At 39.9% G+C, this 13,701-nt stretch overlaps 1 protein-coding gene across 8 annotated transcripts in view; it reads right to left on the bottom strand.

Moving 5' to 3' along the window:
• The window catches only part of FAM168B (family with sequence similarity 168 member B), a 40,598-nt gene that overhangs the window by 25,995 nt on the left and 902 nt on the right, over positions 1-13,701 (bottom strand). For all 8 annotated transcript variants that reach the window (XR_005832145.1, XR_005832143.1, XR_005832146.1 and 5 more), the window contains one exon: positions 6,149-6,229. Coding sequence is in view for 5 of the 8 variants with exons in the window: in XM_040621022.1 (XP_040476956.1) it covers positions 6,149-6,218 (70 nt within the window). In the remaining 3 variants the exon portion in view is untranslated. The remainder of the gene's footprint in view (positions 1-6,148; positions 6,230-13,701) is intronic.

Genomic DNA, 13,701 nt, shown 5'->3' with positions numbered 1-13,701 from the left:
AAAAATTCAATCTCACAACCCACTTGCAAGCAGCCTGATTTTTATTAATATAAATGAGGAATCTTTAATAACACTAAACCATAACCACAACTAATTCAACGTGAATACAACAAAAACCTCAAATAAGACACTGTTACAGTCAAAATCCTGGCTACCAGGCATCCACCAGCAAAGGGGCCTCTGTTACCTGCTCCTGGCCTCCTCAGAGCCTAGGGATCCCTGTAAGGCCCAAGCCTAGGCCTTCCCCCGACCTGTCTGGTTCACAGTTCAAGATGCTCCATTCATGTGACAGTTGCAGCATTAGAATCTACTTCCTTATATTCAGATAAAAATGACCCACATTCCCTAGTCTTTACTACTGTCACAAACAAGTTGTGAAAAATGTTAACTTCTCTATCCTGTTTCCCCTCACCTGTAAATAAAGTTGAAATGGGACAGGAGACTTCAAAAGACATGCTGGGGAGACTCAGAGAAAGTGTCTCCTAGGGATATTTAAGGTACTGTGGTCATTGAGAGTAACCAAAGTGAAAAAAACGTAAGGGTAGTAGGATAACATAAGAAAACAAAATAGAGTTTAGAGTAGAATTCCAAAGGTAATCTTTGTGGGTCTGGATGTCATTTGTGAAGATTTTGGATAAACTGCCTTAGAAGAATCCCTGCAGTCTCCAGCACAGCTTGGATGCCCTTGCTCTGCTGCACCTCCTGATCCAGCTGTCCTATAGGTTCCATGGGTCTCCTTCGAGGGCAGGGACAGAAGTGTTCAGTCCCACTGCTCCCAAGGAATCCCTACTTGCAAGTGCCCAGTTCTCACCTCATATACAAATCCTCTGCTTCAAATTAGCTTTTTTCTTTCTCAAAACTGATCCTCCCCTACCTCAGAAGAAGCTATTTTCAGTTTCCTTCCTAGGTTATCATTTTCCTGTTTGTCCAATTACTTAGAAAAGTGTGAGGGCATCAAATAGTTACCAGATACCTTCATTTTGGACATCAAGGACAGATTCCACTTGAAACAGACCTAAAATGGCTATTTTTAAAAGACCAGGAAGGTGATTTTCAACCTGTGTTCTATGAACCCTGAGCATTTCCTTAGAGACCTCAACTATGAGCAGCAGAAGGCCAAGGCAGGCTCTGGAGCCTGCCCGAAATTCACCCTGGGAGATGCTCTAACTCATCTTAGTACTAAAGAATCACTTACAAATCTTTTCTAAGGTTTCACTGTTAAAAACGAAGTTTAGGGGCGCCTGGGTGGCACAGCGGTTAAGCGTCTGCCTTTGGCTCAGGGCGTGATCCCGGCGTTACGGGATCAAGCTCCACATCAGGTTCCTCTGCTGGGAGCCTGCTTCTTCCTCTCCCACTCCCCCTGCTTGTGTTCCCTCTCTTGCTGGCTGTCTCTCTGTCAAATAAATAAAATCTTTAAAAAAAAAAAAAAGTTTAAAATACTATTGACCTAGATCATATCCTGTAGGCTTCTGCAACAATTTCCTCAAAATCCAAAGATTTTGGATCTCAGAGATCCTCATCTCTCCATAAATTCTACCAATAAATCCTCCAGGGACATTGTCTGCTTCTGTACTTACCTTGCGTCTAAGAGTTCCTAGAACACTACTGTTATGTCTGCTTGGCCCTTCCTATCCTAACCTTCTAACAAGAGTTAACATGCTCTAAAATGAGAGAAAAGCCAAATAACAAGTATTTAAAACAGCATAATTAACCACCAGCAACAGGACATCCTCTGCTACTTCTATGCCTGTGCACAGAAGTACACCACCCTCACACACCATCAAATCCCACACATACACCACCACCCTGACCCAGAGCCCCAGCATAGCTGACCTTCCACCTTGGCCATACAAAACCCCCACATGGAAACCCTTGAAAAAACTACCTCCCTGGACCCCCACAAACACTGTTTTAACTGGTCCTGATTATAGCATCTTCTGTTTCTTCATTTTTCTAGAAAATTCTAACCTGCAGGGCTCCAAACTACAAGGCTGAGAAGCACTGTTCCTTCCTATCCCTATCAATCATTCTGGCCACAGCACTGTCTTCCTAAAAATGCCACTCACAGCAAGTACTATGGTCCTTCAACATCTGGTCTAGCTCCGTTCTGGGACAGAAACATGGAAAACTAGAAACTACTCTGCCCAGACTCCTCTCTTGTAAGAGACTGTAAGTGATCCCAAATCCTAACCACTTTATGAGATTAATCACTTCATGAAAATAAAAACTTCAAAACAGGGCGCCTGGGTAGCGCAGTCGTTAAAGCGTCTGCCTTCGGCTCAGGGCGTGATCCCGGCGTTCCGGGATCAAGTCCCACATCGGGCTCCTCTGCTGGGAGCCTGCTTCTTCCTCTCTCACTCGCCTGCTGTGTTCCCTCTCTCGCTGGCTGCCTCTCTGTCACATAAATAAATAAAATCTTTTAAAAAAAAAAAAAAACTTCAAAACAGAAGATACCATAAGCTAAGTAAAAAAAAAATTCAAACTAAGAAAAAATACTTGCAAATTATATAGACAAAAACTTAATACTCTTAATATATAAATAATTCTTAAAACTAAAAAAACACACAAAAACAAAAACCCAATAGAAAAAAAATCAATAGAAGACATGGACATAACTGCCAACTACCACTAAACTGATCTCATTTCTAACATCAGACTGGCAAAACTCCAAAAGCTGAAAACATACTTTGTTGGCAAGACTGTGGGGAAACCATTGCCTTACACACTTCTGGGAGGAATACAAAACAGTACAAATCCTATGGAGGGGAAATCAGAAGCATCTTAAAATTACATATGTATTTACACTCTAACCCAGCAATCCCATCTCAAGGAACCCACCCTGAAGATAATTTCCACAATCAACATAAGCTACAATATTACTGGAATACCAAAATACTTCAAACAACACATCTATCCAAAGAATTGAATAAACTATGGAAACCCCATAATTATGACGCAGGGCTACACAACAGTACTCTGCAAATATAAAAAAGAACAAGGCAAACCCTTGTAAGCTGACATGGAATGATTTCTAGAATATACAGAGTTGACAAAGCAAAGCACCACCTGAACTTCTATTCCAGAAAAGCCGCCCCTGTTCAGCCATGAGCAGCAATATGTGCGCTGACAACCTCTGGCAGCAGCACCTCCAAAGGCCACTTCTGCCTAATGAGGGCCTCCTCTAACCTCCAATTCTTCCCTCACAGCTCCCCCATGAAGAATTAAGCAACGTGTAGCACAGTCCTGAGGCTCCCCCTACCTGATTCTACATCCTCTTTATTAGGCCTTTCACAAATGTTCCCCAAAAATGCCAACTTCCCTAATTTCATCTCAGTGTCCATTACCTTTTACATAACAAAAGAGAAATTAAAACATATGGACAAACTGGAGTGGGGGCATGATATGAACTGAATATTTGTGTCCCCTCCAAAATTTATGTGTTGAAATTCTAATCCACAAATGTGACAGTATTTGAAGATACTCAACTGTGGTAATCATTTCACAGTGTATACATACATTAAATCATTGCATACACCTTTCAAAAAAACCACATTGTACAACCTAAATATATATAATTTTTACTTGTCAATCATATCTCAATAAAGCTCAGTTTAAAAAAAAAAAGCTAATCAGCATGCTATCTGCCTCACAGGGAAGACATCAACTGGGCCACCTACAATTTTTAATACACTGTGTATTACATTCAATGAAAAAACATTAGGCATGCCAAGAGACAGAACTGCACAGTTGAAAAACAAAAGAAAAAGACAAACTGACAACAGAAACAAACCCACAGGTGATTCACAGATAGCAGTCAACCAAGCATGCTGGAGAAAAAAGAAAATGGGAGTACATGAAAAGATTCAATAAATGGGTTTTATAGCAAATTACAGAAGAATTAGCAGGGTTAGAGAAATGGAAGCAGATCAGTATAAAATATCCACATTAAAACTCACAGAAGAAAATGTAGAATACAAAAAAGGATTCAGGAGATGTGAGACAGAGTAAAATGGTCTAATACTATTTATAAATGGAGTCCCAGGAGAGGAGAAAGGAGCAGAAAAAAAGTATTTGAAAAGTCACTGTTATTGCTTGGGGGGGGCGGGGAATCAACCTACTGAGGCTGTTTTCAGCGTTACTGAAACAGACACACTCAGTATTGTCTAAGCTGCTTTAGTTCTGGAAAGGCAGAGCTGAGGAGTTACAAAAGAGACACTGTGGCCCACAAAGCCTGAAATATGTACTACACCTGGACCTTCATATAAGGTTGAACCCTGCTTTTGACCAACCAAACAACTGGAATAAAATTAGACACCCTGCATAGAACAGGAGTATGACAGGCGTTGCTTTATTAAAAAGACTATCAGGTAAAACTAATGCCATCGGGTTTTGCCTATTTCCCTTGCTCTAGATCCACTCAGGAGTCTCAGGAAGCTACTTGGCATTCTGTTTAAACTAGTGTTTGATAATTTAGAGACAATAGGTCTTATTACTAAATTCTGTCACTCCTCTTCTTGTCTATTCAGTCCTGCTGGAGCTCTTAATTCTCCCCAAATCTCATTCTGACATCTCCGTTTCTTAACTGGTCTCCTATTGCCCCCTTTCCTTATTCTGCATCCCATTTAGCAGTGTTTTACCTGATTTAACCTGAATTTTGTTCAAATGCCATTGCTTTTTCATTTAAGTTTCAGTGGTTCTTTATTTCCCCCGTGTCTTGTCCCCTCTTATATTCTGACTCTTTCTTTTAGATCTTCAATTATTCTAAACTTGTGTGATGCGATATCTATTCCTGCAATCTTTCCTGACTGGTAATGCTTACTTGATGAAGAAGTCACATGTTTTATAATAATTTTGCATTGTTAACAGGCAGAATTTTGTGGGAAACCCACACAACCTGAAATGAGAACATGTGCCTCCACAGCAGTTCTGTTTTTGCTGCTGTCTTCTGCTGGGGGTAATGCAAGCTGCAGACTACCTTTTATGTTAGTTTCTCAATTATGGACCCCCCTGCTCCCCACCCCCCCAGCACAAGTAATACAAAGTAGAGCCTCCAACATCCCTGACTGGTTACAAAGTCTTAGGAAAGAGTTCCCCTTCCTAGAGCCCAAGCAGAGACAAAATTCCCTTGTGGAACCAGTAAATGGATTTTTTTAGTCTACCTCTTCCCTGGGAGTATCACACTCTGGAGGAACCAGATTGATGACAGGTCCCACCTCCAAGCCCCAGACCCATAAGGCCCTAAGGCTTCACTTTCTCTCCCCATGTGGGTTATTAAAACCCACAAAAAGCAAATGTCCCTAGAACAGGCACATCATCATCATCTCAATGGCCAAATGCACTGGTTTTTAAATCACTTTCATATTCAGCAGATACTTTGCTTACTACCACCGCAAATTCAATTATACATTTTTCAAATGTTTTGTTCCATTTTTGAGACTTTCTTTAGCAACAGGATTTTAAGATGATCTGTTCCACCACATTATCCAAACCCACAATAAAACTGTAACATTACAAATAATTACTCCTTGTTGGATGTCACCAATTAGGATGACCATTTGCTATTTTCAAACAACCAGCTCCTTCCGATTCCCCCAAATTCTGCTTTATCGCCTCCCACACAGCCCATGTTCGACTAGCTGATTCCAATAAGGAGGAAATGTGGCTCGGGTCTAAATTAATTAGTAGAATCCCCTTCCTGGCCCTGGGATGGAAGCTGAGTGAAATCAGAACACACCCCAGGACTGGTCTGATTAGAGAACAAGAAGCCCTTGGGGGGTTTCCTGTAGAGCAGAGATAAAGAGGCTCATAGTCAGGGTACGGGGGGGGGGGGGGGGGGGAACCTGAACACCACAGACAGACCACAATGGGGAGAAGTGTAACCTGTGACCAATACTGAGGCAATCCTGAGGAAGTGAAGCTGAGCCCAGGAGGTAGAAACTAGAATCTAGTCCAACTGTTAAAGCCACCAGATCAAGCTTTGGCCAAAGCCAGTCCTAGCTCTTGATTTTTCAGTTCCATGACCCAAAACATTTTCTTCCTTGTATAAATCACTTTGAGCTAGGTCTGTCAACTGAAAGCAATCTGAAGATACATGGAAATTTACCAAGTGTTTAAAGTTCAATAATGAAACAGAAATTTAGTTGCTTACCTGGATAACCAATTCCTTTGGCATTTGCATAGGGAACCCCAGAAGAACCAGGGCTATAAACAGGATTCATGATTTCAAGAACTAAAAAAGGAAAAATAAGTGATTTAGCCAAGCACTTTTATTCTCCGGTTTTTCTCTAATGTCACTCGTAAAAGAGAAGGCAGCAAGAGTCCCTTCTCTAGTTGATTAAAAACAAGGCATTTCGTGCAGCTGCCAACCAACACAGGAGAGAAAAGGAAGGCCACAAGGCCTGCTGAAAGCCCACCTAAACACTGTACGCTTCCCTTTACGTCTTCAGTCCATCAGAAACTAAGGGAAAAAGTGTTCTCTATGTCCCTGTTTAAAACAGTTCTTACAATCTAAATGTCCTTATAACAAAGAATAGTTAAGGAAACCAGATCCAGAATATGAAATATTATACAGCTACTTTTTAAACTGTTTGAAAACACAACTGATATGTTATGTGACAAAAGGAAAAGAACAATGCTGCATTATGCAGTATGATCTCAAATCTGTACCTACATATAGAACAGGCATGTGCACTTCCAGCACAAACAGAAAAGGTCTGGGAGAATATAAAAATATGAACAGAGATATCTCTAGATGGGGTAGGTTTAGTGGTTTTTTTCCACTTTTCTCTATTTTTTAAATAATTTTTGTTAAATATGTATATATTTTCTTTAAGAGACAAAGCAGCTATAGCCCAGCAACTCTATTAACCCATCCAATGTTCTTCCATCTTTTTCTCCCTAAAAAGTTCAAGAGCTTGCACAGCCACAACCATGATTTTACCCCTTACCCAACAGAAATACATGATTCCCATCAGTATCTCCAGCAAGCTCCTCTGAATTCTATCACCCAATGTATTCTGAAAGTGTGAGTTTAATTAAGACCACTCTGTCTTCCTGGGGCGCCTGGGTGGCTCAGTCGTTAAGCGTCTGCCTTCAGCTCAGGGCGTGATCACGGCGTTCTGGGATCGAGCCCCGCATCAGGCTCCTCCGCTGGGAGCCTGCTTCTTCCTCTCCCACTCCCCCTGCTTGTGTTCCTCTCTCGCTGGCTGTCTCTCTCTCTCTCTCTCTCTCTCTCTGTCAAATAAATAAATAAATAAAATCTTTAAAAAAAAAAAAAGACTACTCTGTTATTCCTCACCTAGTAAGTCACTCATTGATTTATGGGGTAGTAAGGATTAAGGGGATGTTAAATTTAAAAACAAAAACAGTACAGGGTAGTGGGATAGCAGGCAACAGGTAATTTGGGAACTCTGTACCTTCTGCTCGATTTTGCTGTGAACCTAAAACTGCTCTAAAAAAGTCTACTTAAAAATAAAAAGGGGCACCTGGGTGGCTCATGTCTTGATCTCACAGTCGTGAGTTTGAGCTCCATGTTGGGCTCCAGGCACAGCTTGGAACCTACTTTAAAAATAAATTAAAATTAAATAAAATGTACATATATATATACTTATTTAGTGTCTGCCTCCCCTACCACACCCCAAACTAGAAAGTAGCCTGGGGCAGACAGGGAACAGGGACTTGGTCCTATTTACTGCAGTAAATAGCAGCACCAACAACAGTATCTGGCACAAAACAGGTGGGTGTACGGGCTGACTTTGTAAAAACACACGCACCTTCGAACACTGTAGGTATCAAATTCCATTACAAAAACATATTGCAAAAATTAACCACTTCAAAGTCTCAGCTTCCCTGACTCATTTAAAATATTCACAATCAAGCAGCTGAGTACACATAAAAAAAAATACCCTATACCCAGTCACATCCCTAGCCTTTAATAACAAGTTCCAGTCTAAATTAGGAATAAATCGGGAACATCAGTGATTGGGACATTCTTACTTATATAATTAACTTTATTTTAAAAACTTCTAAGCCAAACTTACTATGGCATCCACAATTACAGCTAAGAGATTAGTCTAGATCAGTGCTGACCAACAGTACTCTCTGTGACAATGAAGATGCTATCTGTGCCTTCCAATATGGCAGCCATTAGCTAAAAGCAACTACTGAGCACCCAAAAATGTGACTAGTGCAGGATCTGGTTTTTAAATTTTATCTGATCTCAACTTAAATTTATTTTTTAAAATCTATTTATTTAAGTAATCTCTACATCCAACGTGGAGCTTGAACTCATGACCTCTATATCAAGAGTCGCACGCTCCTCCAACTGAGCCTCAACTTAAATTTAAATAGTCATATGTGCCCAGGGACTACCACATGGACAACACATGTCTACAATAGAGATGAGAGAGAACAAGGATAGGAAGGCACAGAAAGTAAGCAGGAGAATCGATTACATATCCTACCACACAGTTTAAGAATAAACAAACTGGGGGTACCTGGGTGGCTCAGTTGGTTAAGCATCTGACTCTTGATCTCAGGGTCTTGAGTTCAAGCCCTGCACTGGGCTCCACGCCCAGCATGGAGCCTACTTAAAAAAAAAAAAAAAGGAAGAACAACCATCTGGCATTGCCAATCCCTATTATCCTGTACTTTTAACCCATTTTTGGTGGCTCTCCAACAGAAGAATTGTGGAAGCCCTCATAAATCCATCTATCTCTGAGCTTCAACTATGATCTGTTGAGAAAGTATATAATTTCCAAAATTCTGTTTCTCCATTCTGTGCCAGAACGTAATTTTCTCAATTAAATCCAAGATAAGCAAAGCACCATGCAAAGGCCACAGAGAAAACAAAAAGAGCAAGTCACAAGCTTCTAAGTTTACAATCTAGAAAAGTTCTGTCCAATAGAACCTTCTGTGAAGATGCAAATGTATGGCAACTATCCATGTAAAGTAGCCACTAATGGCTGGCTAGTGAACACCTGAAGTGTGGCCAGCACAATGAAGGAACTGCATTTTATTTTTTTTAAGATTTTATTTATTTATTTATTTGACAGAGAGAGAGAGACAGCCAGCGAGAGAGGGAACACAAGCAGGGGGAGTGGGAGAGGAAGAAGCAGGCTCATAGCGGAGGAGCCTGACGCGGGGCTCGATCCCAGAACGCCGTGATCACGCCCTGAGCTGAAGGCAGACGCTTAACGACTGAGCCACCCAGATGCCCCAAGGAACTGCATTTTAGTTTAACTTAAACAGTCACATGTAGGTGATGGCTATTGTATTGGAGAACTCAGGCCTATAAGGTAAAAGACATGAATAATGGTGATACAGGGCAAAGAGTATTAATAGACACATTAAATACCATAAAGGAATGAAGTGTTCTGAGGGTTGAGTGGAGAGAGCAATAATTCAACAGGTGAGGCGAGGAAGAGTCAGGACAAACGTGATTACAGAGGTAGTATTTCCAATAAGCTCTGAACAAGTACAATCCCAAAAAGCCATAGAAGTGAGAAAATGCAAGATGTACTTTAGGAATATTGGGCAATTGGGCTTGTAGGGAATCAACAAAGATGATCATGGAAACACAGTTTAGTTTCACAGAACCATCATGTGGAGACCCTTAAATGTGGGGCTGAGTATATGTCATCTGATAGGCAATGAAACTCATGAATAGCACAGCAAATTAACACAAGAGTTACCATATGACCTGGTAATTCCACTCCTTGGTAAATACCTAAGAGAAATGAAAACATACATCTACACAAAAATCTGTACACAAATGTTTATTATTTGTAACAGCCAAAAACCATAAACAACTCAAATGAAGCACTGAACACCACAAGGCTCTCCTGCCATAAGGATCTCAGTATAAACCAATAACACGATTCTACTATACGCTTGCCACTAAAAAGCGTATAGAATTCCATTAGCGGGGCACCTGGGTGGCTCAGTCGTTAAGCGCCTGCCTTTGGCTCAGGGCGTGATCCCAGAGTCCTGGGATGGGGCCCCACATCAGGCTCCTCCATTGGGAGCCTGCTTCTTCCTCTCCCACTCCCCCCGCCTGTGTTCCCTCTCTTGCTGTCTGGCTCTCTGTCAAATAAATAAATAAAATCTTAAAAAAAAAAACAAAAACGAATTGCATTAGAATTCTCAATACCGTAAGTTCCAAACTACCCAGAAGTTGTATCTCCTAAAAGCATTTTTACCTCCCCAGAGGATAACATTTCTAAAGAGACTGAAAAATCTTAATGCATTAAAAATATTAGGCGAGAAAATATAACAAGATTGATGAAAGAAAATGTTGCAGTTTCCTCTCCTATCCAATAAAAGGGCTTGCCTGAGTAATATAAAGACAAAGTCGGTGAACTAACGTCAAAAAAAAAAAAAAACAAAACAAAACAAAAGACCAACTTCTCAGGTTACTTGTTCAAATAATGAGATTCCCCCAAGATTCTGAGCCTTGAGGATAGGGAAAATACTTTGTTCAGCTTTGTCTTCCTGCATCTCACCAGTGCTTGGCACACAGGTAGCTTATATGTATCTTTTGAATGTTTTTGAAGAACTTCTGAATGTTTTTGTTATGATAGGAAATACAACTTTTCACAGCAATAAATATGAAGTTGAGGGGAGCCTAATTGGCTCAGTCAGAGCATGTGACTCTTTATATCAGGGTAGTTTAGTTCAAGCCCCATACTGGGTGTAGAGCTTACTAAAAATGTGTATATATATGTATATATATGTATATATATGTGTATATATGTGTATATGTGTATATATGTGTATATGTGTATATATGTGTATATATATGTATATATGTGTATATATATGCATATATATATGAAGTTGAGATATTTATTTAAACTGTAACTCAGAACAGTTGAAACATATCTGTTTATTGATTAGTGACTATGAAAGCTGAACCCACCAGCCAATCTTAACATTAGAAAGCAAACTATTTAACATTATGTGCATGCTCATATAACAGAATTACTCTGCATGACCTAACATGTACTACTACAAGAACATTACAACCTGACTCTAATGAATCTTATACATCCAACTTCTAGTTTGCAGAAAAAGAAGTTGGAGGAATAGAATACACACCATGAAGCAAACAGACAAACCCAAAAGATGGGGCATCTTAGAGGACAAATAACCCAGTTTCTTCAGTTAGTCAATGGTCTGAAAACTGGTGGGGATTCGGGGGGTGGGGAGCAGGGAGGGCAGTTCTAGATTAAAATAGATTTAGACATAAAAACCATTAGGTAGTTTTGTTTGGATTTTGGTTTAGATTGAAAAAAACTGTAAAAAGATATTTTAAGGATTTAGGGACACAACTGAATATGGGCTAAGTATCAAATGGCATTAAACAACTGTTAATTTTGCTAGGTGTGGTGACAGCATTTTGGTTATGTAAAGACACCATTTTTCAGAAGTACATGCTAAGCTAAAAAATGACATGATGTCTCTAACTTTAAGTATTCTTACAAAAAAGGGAAATTACAGTGTAAGGCCAATAACTGATATGCTGAGATACTGGGTTATGGCTATATATTCTATTATTATACTTTTTAAGTTTGCATAACAAAATATAAGGAAAAAACACATCATCATCATTCTGCCTGGGATCCTAGTGCCACTGACCACCCAGAAACCACCAATTTCCCAGTCTGATTTACTGTGGGCCAAGGATCCCAATTCCAATACTAGATCCAGAGAGTACCACTTTTTTTCTTCCCCCATCTGGAATGACTCAACTGTCAGAATACCTATGGATGGTTTGACACCTGCACCAGGAAAGACAAATCTCAGAATTACCTCTAAAAAAGATGACAACAAAAATTTCTGAATTTGAAAATCCAGTAATAATCAGAAATAAAATACATTTAAGACCCATCACTGTATTATTTTCTCCAGTTTCAAAAGATACCATGATCTAAAGAAAGTTCCCACACGTAAATATAAAACTTTGAAGGCCTTTTATATTAGTATTTCATATCAACAAAACTAATTTCAAGAAGCTTAAATTTTACTTCTCTCAAAGACATCAATATACAAGATAAAATACCCTTTAGTACAACCAACACTGGTAATTCTCAGCAACGTCTGATATTATCAAGAAAAGCATGTAAGAGGAGAAAGTTCTTCTCAACTCCCTCAAACTCTACCTTCACTACTGAGGTTGCAATCTATTGGGAGAAATTCATGTATTTCTCACAGGACTGAAGAGACTTCAAAGACATAGATGTAAAGTGGAACACAGACATGAGAAAAGTAACTATTACTCTATTACACTGGTGTACTACTATTTTAAGTGTTTCAACTGATCTTGGAAAAGAAGGTGTTTAAGTGAGACAAATCTGGCAGACAACAATTTCCCTTTAAACTACGTAATTTATAGGGGTGCCGGGGTGGCTCAGTCTGTTAAGCCTCCAAATCTTGACTTCAGCTCAGGTCCTGATCTCAGGATCATGGGTTCAAGACCCATGCTGGGCTCCACCCTGGCCATGGAGCCACCTCAAAAAAAAAATTTTTTTTTAACTACATAGTCTACAAAAACTTCAAATATTTTCAAGTGCACTTAAGTTTTTTTTTTTTTCAATTCTAATCCTCTACCTCTGTGACATTATACTAATTTTCCTGATGTTCAAAAATTCAAATGATTTTGGCATTATAATTCTAACCTTAAAATGAAAATGAGTTGAAAGGCACGTGTAGAGCAGAATAATAACTAAATATCCTAACAAATATATCAGGGCCTGATAAAAGGGCAGAGGGCAGTAACAGCAACAGCAGCAGATGGTGCTTCCTCCTGAGATGCAGGCACTTGCCTCACACATACAAAGAGGGGATGCTGCTACCTGCTCAGCATTTCTAGACTGCTGCACAAGAACACCCGGCAGAACGCACAGGCAGCCAGCTGTCTCCAACTCAGAAGGCCTTCGGAGACTTCTACCAACCCTCAGCTTCCATTCACTCACAAACACAACTAAATATAAGTAACATGCAAACACCCCGACGAAAGCAAGCCAGATTTATAAAGCTGGGGGAAAAAATCTTCACAATGTGCACACACTAGCTTCGGCATTAGGAAAAAGAGCCTTATGGGGCGCCTGGGTGGCTCAGTCGTTAAGCGTTTGCCTTTGGCTCAGGGCGTGATCCCAGGCTCCTAGGATGGAGCCCCGCATCACGCTCCCTGCTCCGCTGGGAGCCTGCTTATTCCTCTTCCACTCCCCCTGCTTGTGTTCCCTCTCTCGCTGGCTGTCTCTCTCTCTGTCAAATTAAAAAAAAAAAAAAGCCTTAAGTTGTCCAACTGGCTGTCAAAGCAAAAGTAGTCCACTACTTTACTTACCAAAGTTGCAAAATGTGTCCTTATTACTGTCCACAGCAAAAACTTCTCATCTAAACTTTTCCATGTAATAGTTGAGAAAATCTCAAATTACACAAGGATGACATGAGAATTTAAGGTTTGGGAACAAGACAAAATTTTTCATTTAAAAATTTTTCCTCCATGCCAAAAACACTCCAAAATATTTTTATGCATGACTTGAATGAAACATTAACTCATACAATCCATTACACGCACACATACATATATTATGAAAGAAAAATACCCTGTTTGTGGACAGATTGCAAAGGTACACCTCTTTTTCAAAGTTAACCCAGACTGGGCCACGAAACGTCCTTTCTGAAGAAATTAAAAGCCTT

Source organism: Ursus maritimus, unplaced genomic scaffold, assembly GCF_017311325.1.
Source record: "Ursus maritimus isolate PB19 unplaced genomic scaffold, ASM1731132v1 scaffold_10, whole genome shotgun sequence".
NCBI lineage: Eukaryota > Metazoa > Chordata > Mammalia > Carnivora > Ursidae > Ursus > Ursus maritimus.
The sequence above is the reverse complement of the archived record's forward strand: the minus strand, read 5'-3'. Positions and strand labels throughout refer to the sequence as shown.